Source organism: Sinocyclocheilus rhinocerous, unplaced genomic scaffold (assembly GCF_001515625.1).
Source record: "Sinocyclocheilus rhinocerous isolate Xijiao unplaced genomic scaffold, SAMN03320098_v1.1 scaffold1822, whole genome shotgun sequence".
In the NCBI taxonomy this organism is placed as follows: Eukaryota; Metazoa; Chordata; class Actinopteri; order Cypriniformes; family Cyprinidae; genus Sinocyclocheilus; species Sinocyclocheilus rhinocerous.
In genome coordinates, this window is record NW_015638936.1 from 217,427 (window position 1) to 226,218 (window position 8,792).

General features: G+C 34.5%; 1 protein-coding gene across 1 annotated transcript in view; it reads left to right on the forward strand.

The window, feature by feature from the left end:
• The window catches only part of LOC107750141 (adhesion G protein-coupled receptor A3-like), a 134,447-nt gene extending 128,928 nt beyond the window's left edge, over positions 1-5,519 (forward strand). Inside the window, exons 13-14 of the mRNA XM_016565408.1 lie at positions 2,304-2,399; positions 4,168-5,519. Coding sequence (XP_016420894.1) covers positions 2,304-2,399; positions 4,168-5,305 — 1,234 coding nt within the window. The 3' untranslated portion in view covers positions 5,306-5,519. The remainder of the gene's footprint in view (positions 1-2,303; positions 2,400-4,167) is intronic.
• The last annotated feature ends 3,273 nt before the right edge of the window (positions 5,520-8,792 follow it).

Sequence of the window (8,792 nt, forward strand, 5' to 3'; positions counted from 1 at the left end):
AGAGTGTGTCTGAACCCCGAACGTTATCAGGAAGGCTATTCCAGAGTTTGGGAGCCAAATGCGAAAAAGCTCTACCTCCTTTAGTGGACTTTGCTATCCTAGGTACTACCAAAAGTCCTAAGAGAAAAATAATTAAATTTATATTTTGACCTCCCTATTCAGGGAACAGACACAGTCTTTATAGATTGGACAGCGCAAGTACTTCTATCATTTAAGCGGGTAGAACAAAAGTCATCATGGCAGTTATTTGAGAATTGGCTTACTAGTCATATGGAGCGTAGCGTCCTGGAGATGTGAAGTCCCTCTTCAGTGTCTCCGTCTGCCGCAGCTTGGTGTTGTTAATGATGCTGAAAATTCAGCTTTGATCACAGAAATCAATTACATTTTAACAGATATTCACATAGAAAACAGCTATTTTCACAATTTCATAATATTTCACAATTTTTACTGCGTTTTTCATCAGCCTGGGTGAGCAGAAGAGACTGTGTGAGATTTGTTTTGAGTTTTCTAAACGGCTGCATTCTGTATCACACAGCAGACAGCTTTTTCTTCAAACGTTGGATAATTTCATGAATTATGCAGTGTGGACTAACCCGCGCATCTGCGCTCAGAGGGCGGCCGTTTTAATCTCCACAAACACGAGCGCCGCAGAGACGCGCCGGGATCCTATTCAGATGTCATAACACCGCCTGAAATTACACTCATTTGCTTGTATGTTATTCTGGAGAGCACGCATGTAGTTCACTCCCCTCAAACCGTGTGTGTGTGTGTGTGTTGTTTCTGAAAGTAGATAATGTGCTGACGCTGGTGTATCTTTGCTTGCTGTGCCGATCTCCCGTGATTGACTATAATGTCGTCTGTGACAGAAAATCAATTTCACACACACACACACACACACACAGAATCACATCAGCTCTGCGTCCTATCAGCGTGACCTTCCACCAGGTCATAGTCTTCCTCCATTTCTCAAGTGTCTTCAGCTGATTCATGAAGATGTGATTGTAAAGCTGAGCGTGAAGACAGGCATTCTGGGTCCTCATTCGCTTTCATTACATGAATAAGAGCTTTTTTTATCGCTCAGTATCTTCACGTGAAAATCAAGAACGAAAGTCATACAGGTTTGAAGCGACATAAGTAAATTATTACATATTTTGGTAACTTTTCTATTCATGTATTTCTAATTTTAACCAAACTGTAGTTAAGTACAGTCAAAATGTTTAATGAAAGTAGTAAAATACAGTAAAAATTTGATTAAAAATAATCAAATGCATCTTTTTCACACTGTTTTTACTTAAATGCAGGGAAGAGCATATTTAATTACTTTACTTTATATGAATTATTATTATTATTATTATAGTTTTTATTTATTAGTTGTATTAGTTTTTATTAATATTTTGAATTAGATTTTGTATTGATTTCAGGTTTCACTTTAATTTTAGTGTATTTCTAAATAGTTTATTTGTATTTTAGTTTGTTTAATTTCAATGCAAGTAGTAAAATGCAGTAAAAATCTTAATAAAAATTATCAAATGCATGTTTATCACATTTTTTTCTTTAAATTATAGTTTTTATTTATTAGTTTTATTCATTTTTATTAATATTTTGAATTAGATTTTGTATTGATTTCAGGTTTCACTTTAATTTTAGTTTATTTCTAAATAGTCTGTTTGTATTTTAGTTTGTTTAATTTCAATGCAAGTAGTAAAATACAGTAAAAATCTGAATAAAAATAATCAAATGCAAGTTTATCACATTTTTTCTTTAAATAAATAAATGTTTTTTTTAAATATCTTTTGTTTTTATATTTCAGGTTTCATTTTTAAACAATAAAAGTATTTTGATAAGACAATAAAAGTGTTTTTGTTTCAGTTTAATTTCAGTTATTAGCAACACTTTTTTCCATCTAAAATGTATATTTAGTTAACACTATAAACATGTTTCTATCTAACTATCTAAATAACATCTGGTTTAATGTCACAGCCATTTAAAGCAAACTAGCATTTCTGGAGTGATGTGATATACACGTTTTATCATCTTTTTCTCATTTTGTCTGTCTTCTGCGTTGGCTTTGGGTTTTCACATCGCTCTGATCTGATTTCTGTAGAAACTGATTTTCCTTTGTGTTTAATGCTTCTCTCAAACAGTCCTGACAGGTCAAATAAATCCATCAGAAACACTCTCTCATCACTGTTACTCCAGTGTTTGATGAAACCTGACGCTGTATTTTTAGCATCATCATGTTGAAACCGCATGAAGCAGGAGAGAATGTGATCATTTGTTTTTTGTGTGTTTTGTGTCTGCAGGTTTTATTTAGTGAGTGCAGGAGTTCCCTTCATCATCTGCGGCATCACAGCAGCCATCAGCATCGAGAACTACGGCAGCGGAGAGCAGACGCCATTGTGAGTAGCAGCTAAATCAGTCCGATGTGTTCTTAGACAAGTTTGTTCGACACTCTTTCATATATATGAGTCACTTAAAGTATCTTACTACATATTAAATATGGTCAAACTGCTCAAATGAATTGAATGACGCATGCAGATCTGTAACCACCACAGACTTTGAATGGGACCCGACCCTCCATTCAGAGTAATGCTCAGTCACTATGACTGATTCTTAAACTTTTAATTTTTTATGTAATATTTGGTTGCATTCTTGCATGCATAAAAGGGTCCATAAGTCTGAGACCTCTAGTGAAGGTATTTGTTATTTATGTACTATTATTATTTTTGTTCAATTTTAATTTTACTTTAAGTAATTTTGCTATGTGCTTTTGTAATTTTTATTAGTTTTTTTATATTTCTGTATAGCTTTATTTTTATTTCAGATTTAGTCATTTTAATACTTCAACTTTAATACTAAAACTTATTTCAGTTAGTCGTAAAGTCAACATTTCTTTTTTCATTAGGGTTAAGTTTTTAGTTTTTCATCTAATATTTTTTCCCCCAGCTTTATTTCAATTACTGAAAACAATTTTTAAGTTTTAGTTAAAAACAACAACACTGAAGACACTTCTATTTTGCATTTTAATTAATTAATTTGTATCTTTGCAACACTGATAAATATACAATCTGCAAAGTTGATCAGTTATGAAACAAATTCTATTTAATTTGTAGTTTTCATTTTAGTTTTAGTAATTTTGTGATTTGCTTTTATCATTTTATTAGTTTTTTTATATTTCTATATAGCTTTATTTTCAATTCAGATTTAATCATTTTAGTACTCGACAAGGCAACATTTCTATTTCATTTTCATTAGGGTTAAGTTTTTAGGTTTAAGTTTTTCATCTAATTTTATTTTATTTTATTTTAGCTTTACTTCAATTACAGAAAACAATTTTTAAGTTAACAATAACAACTCTATTTTGCATTTTCATTAATTTAATTTATCTGTACCATTGCAGATTGTATATTTATCAATGTTGCAAAATTCATCAATTATGAGACAAATTCAATTATTCTATAAAGCAGCTCTACAAAATACAGTAGTGTCATTATTCATCTTCGTTCAGTTCAAGTTTTATTCTAATCCGATGTCAGTGTCAGTGCTGCCATATTGCTAAAATCTGAATGTTGAGTAACCAGAATATGATCCTTAATAAAATAGCATGCATGCAAACATGGTCAGAAATGTTTATTTCCTGTGTTTGCAGCTGTTAGTTTTTATTAATATTTTAAATTAGATTTTGTATTGATTTCAGGCATGTTTATTACAGTTTTAAATATAGTTTTTTAATTAATAATTTGAAATATCTTTTGTTTTTATATTTCAGGTTTCGTTTTTTTAAACAAAAAAAGTATTTTAATTAAACAATAAAAGTGTTTTTATTTTAGTTTTAGTATTTTAGTACTTGAACTTCAACTTAGCAACAATTTAGATTTAGATTTATATATATTTAACACTATAAACGTTTATATCTAACTATATCTAAATAACATCTGGTTTAATGTCACAGACATTTAAAGTAAACTCTAGCATATCTGGAGTGATATCATATATACGTTTTCTCATCTTTTTCTAATTTTGTCTGTCTTCTGCGTCGGCTTTGGGTTTTACACATCGCTCTGATCTGATCTCTGACAGAACTGATTTTCCTTTGTGTTTAATGATCCTTAATAAATTAGCATGCATGCAAACATGTTCAGTAATGTTTATCTCCTGTGTTTGCAGCTGTTGGATGGCGTGGGAGCCGAGTCTGGGCGCCTTCTACGGCCCCGTGGGCTTCATCATCCTAGTGACCTGCGTCTACTTCTTGTGCACCATCATCCAGCTGCGCAAACACCCCGAGCGGAAATACGAGCTGAAGGCGGTGAGCGAGGAGCAGCAGCGGCTCTCTGACGTCCACCAGGGGGAGCCGGCGAGCGGACGGTGTCACGGCGGCTGCCCGGGGCTCATCAACCCATCCACGCTGGCCAACGAACACTCGTTTAAAGCCCAGCTGCGGACGACGGCGTTCACGCTGTTTTTATTCGCAGCCACGTGGACGTTCGGCGCACTTGCCGTTTCGCAAGGCCACTTTCTGGATATGATCTTCAGCTGCTTATACGGGGCGTTTTCCGTCACGCTCGGGTTGTTCGTTTTGATTCATCATTGCGCAAAACGCGATGATGTCTGGCACTGCTGGTGCGCATGCTGTCCCGGGCGACGCCCCTCCAACGCATGCCACACCCACAGCCACGCCCACAAACTCAACATAAACGGCGACGCCCACTCCCACTGCCATCTAGATGGTGGGAAACCTGTTCACTGCGCATGTCGCGCCGCCGCGCAAAATCACGTGACCTGCCTGACGCCGGTTTCACCGTGTTGCGCCGCTCTGCATTCGCAACAGCTCCTAGAAGACGAAACAAGCGCGCATGTGCTTCTCCACGCCGACCATGACGGTTACCGACCCGCCGTGCGATTGCACCGCTGCTCCAAACCCGTCAGAACTAAAACAAGGCGCCAACGCGAACTAGCATTGCGCATTCCCTCTGGAGCGGACGCCACTAGCGCGCACAGCTCGCGCGCTAACAGCCCACATGCCCACATTTGCCACTTGGCTCACGAAGTTTGCCCTCACGAGGCGCTCACGCTCTGCCACCATCATCACATGTGCTGCGCAAAAGACGAGCTCCTCGACGCGGGCGAGAGCTTTCTGTGCGGGAAACTCGCGGAGGACGATTTGCATCACGCGCATATAGAGCTGCACGCCCGCAGACAGTCGCTGGCCAATCAGAACGGCATCCTGAAGGGAAATGCGCTGTATCCGTCCGACATCACGGGGAATATACGCACCGGACCCTGGAGAAACGAAACTACCGTGTAGTTCGACCGAACTCCAACACTTCTTAGGATTTAAGAAAGGAACTTTTTTTTAGTACCATCACAAGCTCTTTCCTGCATCATTCATCGTACAGGATGATTCTGCGGATCGTACAAATGCGAGAACGAAAAACCCGGGGCCTCATTTATAATACACATATATACAAGTTGAAGCCCACAAATATATCTTTATATAAGATGTACAGCCATCATCAATGGGCAAGGAAATACTTTTTTTATCATTTTAAGGAAATCATTTTTTTAATGGAATACCATTTTGTTGTTGTTTTTGTTTTATTTTATTTTAGGGAATTTTTTTGTTTTTGTTTTTTTGTTTAGGGTATTTTGTTTTATTTTTTGTTTTAGGGAATTCATGAATAATGAATTAATTTATTTCAGTGACATAACTATTGTATAAACATAAAGCAGTTAAAATGTTGCAGATATTAATGTTGCAGTTATAATAAAAAATATGGTTACACTTTTTGATAATCCACTTTAGACATTCTACTAACTATAAGTAACTTTGTAACTACATATCAACTAATTCTCATTAATTTGCAACTACATGTCTACTAACTCTCAGAGTAGACTGTTAGGTTAGGTTTAGGGTTAGTAGAATAAGTTGACATACTTGCAAAGTTTCTCATAGTCAGTATATTGTATGTTGTGGACTTATCAAAATAAAGTGTTAGAATATATTAAGCAGACAGTCTACTAATACTCTAATAACTGCTAGTTGACATTTAGTTGCAAAGTTACTGTTAGTTACTGTTTTTTCAGGAATATATATGTACTGTATACACACACACATTTATACGTTTACATAAAAATGTAAACATGTTAAACATATATAACATTTTAACATGTATGCATTAATATATATATATATATATATATATATATTATTTGTGTTTGTGTGTACTGTATGCTTGTATGTGTATATATACACACACACACACACACACACACATATATATACACACACACACACACACACATATATATATATATAGACACACACTGTATTAATGATTTCCTGGGGGGGGGGAATTATAATATAAATATCTGGAATAATTCATGAATTATTAATTAATGAATTAATTTCAATGACTATCATTTGTGCAATTAATAATATAAATGCATAATGTTATTGCCTATCTATCTTTTTATTTTTTTTATAATCAGTGTTAGATTATTTTAATTTTATTCAAGAGGTTTGTTCAAATGCTCTTCAGTTGGTGTACACATTTTCACGTCAGTTTCTGTTTTTTGTTTGTTTGTTTGTTTGTTTTGACTGTATGAAATCCATGAAGTTTCAGATCAGATGTGTGTTTGATTAATGAGGCCTCTGGTTGATTGTGTTGATTGGCCGCGTTCACACTGCACTTCAATCCGGAGTCACTCCTCTTACGGGAGTTTAATGTGGTTCTGATGACGTTTGATTACAACCGATACTGAACCGAACTGGTTGTCAGTCCCCAGTCTCTGCAGTGTTTACGTGGCCATTGCATTCATACCTTTACCAGGTACAGGTACATTTATCACTCCAGGTAACAGACATTGCCATAGTGAGTGTGTGTTACTCTGTGCAGGAGAATATCGCGTGTTTGAGTGTATGCAAACGCAGTTTATGAAGTATTTCAAAGTATTTTGCCATATATTTATTTTCATAGATGTTTTTGAGAGTCCCACAAATGTCCCAATCATTTCTACAGTAGAAAACTTACAAATACATGAAAATTCACCAGCAGTTTTAAACCATCCATACTCCAACTCCTCATGCTTAATATATACTGTGAATATCAACTAGCGAAAACTTAGTAATACACAAAAAAAGGCCTGCTTCTGTCTAACTTCTGCTCTGCCGTTGAAATGTGCGATGTAAACAGACAAAGAAGCTCCGTTTCAAATCCTAGTGAGCTGCTTATCTAGACAGCATTCAGAAGACTAGGCTACATGTTCATGCTGCCTTACTGTAAGGAAGCATTATAGAGAAGGACATCCCAGAATGCATTGCTGTGAACATTCAAAAATGCATAAAATTTCAATTTAAGATTTAGATATTTGAATTGCATATAAAAATGTCCATGCATTTGGATTACACCGTTTTAACGTTAAAAATTTGAAGTGATGCATAATTGTCAGTCATATATAAATGAAACGGGTCAGATTTCTGTAATAGTACGAATAAACTGAGTGTGTTTTAAATACACAGTAACCAGCTTTATCAATAAATCCGATTTGTTTCAATATCATGCATTTTAACTAATTGAATACTGCTTGTTCCACAGCTAGTCATATTTTAACCACGTTCATACTTTTTAACGGAATTAATTTAATTGTTTTCACAATGACCAGATTTATTTATTTGTTATTATAAATGTATTTATTAATATTTAAATAAAAATCAAATAGTTGCAAATAGTTATGGGATTAATATAGTCTGCCATTATATTAATATTAATATATATTAAATATTAGTCTATTTTAGGAATATTTTAAGATGTGTTATGTTTATTTATTTATTTATTTTGTGCTTAATGATCATGACAATAATGAAAGTGCAAACGATCACAATTAACAATAGAGCAAAGTGCTTTAAAAAGCTCCTTTAAAAGAGCTATACAAAATGTTATTATTATTAATTGTTATTATTGTTGTTGTTATGGAAATTTTATATGCAATTCAAAAACATAAACATTAAATTTAGGCCTACATATTTTTTGCAAGGTTTCATCAGAGTCGGCAGATGGTAAAGCGAAAATATATAACATAACAGTAATGCCACAATGCAAAACATCACAATTATGTATTGAACTTTTATATGCAATTCAAATGCATAAATGTGTTTTTGCGTGGTTTGAGGCGGTGAAGCGGCTCACTAGGTTGTGTAACGGAGCGAAAGCGTCTCTCTAGTTGTTCTATTACAGATCTGTGCTGACTCTTTACTGTTTCTATGGTGAATCGCTGTTGTCGTCAAGGAGACGTTGTTTGTGCTAGAACATCATCACTGTGCTTCTAGAAGGAACAATGACAGTGATTTGATGCTTGTGATTGATTGGTCTGCTTCACATCACAACCTGCAGAAGAAAGACTAGTAAAGCACTTCACCAGACTCGTCTAGCTGAAGGAAACGAGCGACTGTGATCATCACGCTTTTCTTCATCTGACATGAAGCTGATGTCTGTGTGGTTGCATCACGTTCTTCAAAAAAATTACATTTGGAAAGAGAATCTCAGAAAATCTGTCAAAAACATATCCCGGTCATATTTCACCCCTGAATCAAAATAAATAAATAAATAACATGAAGCCTGTTTTAGGGATAGTTTAAAATGTATTATTTTCATTTATTTCTATTTTTATTCTATTTTATTATTTATTATTTTTATTTGTGCATTTTTATTTGTGCATAATTTTTCATTTATATATATATATATATATATATAATTATTATTATTATGCTTAATTGATAGAAGATCACAATCCAT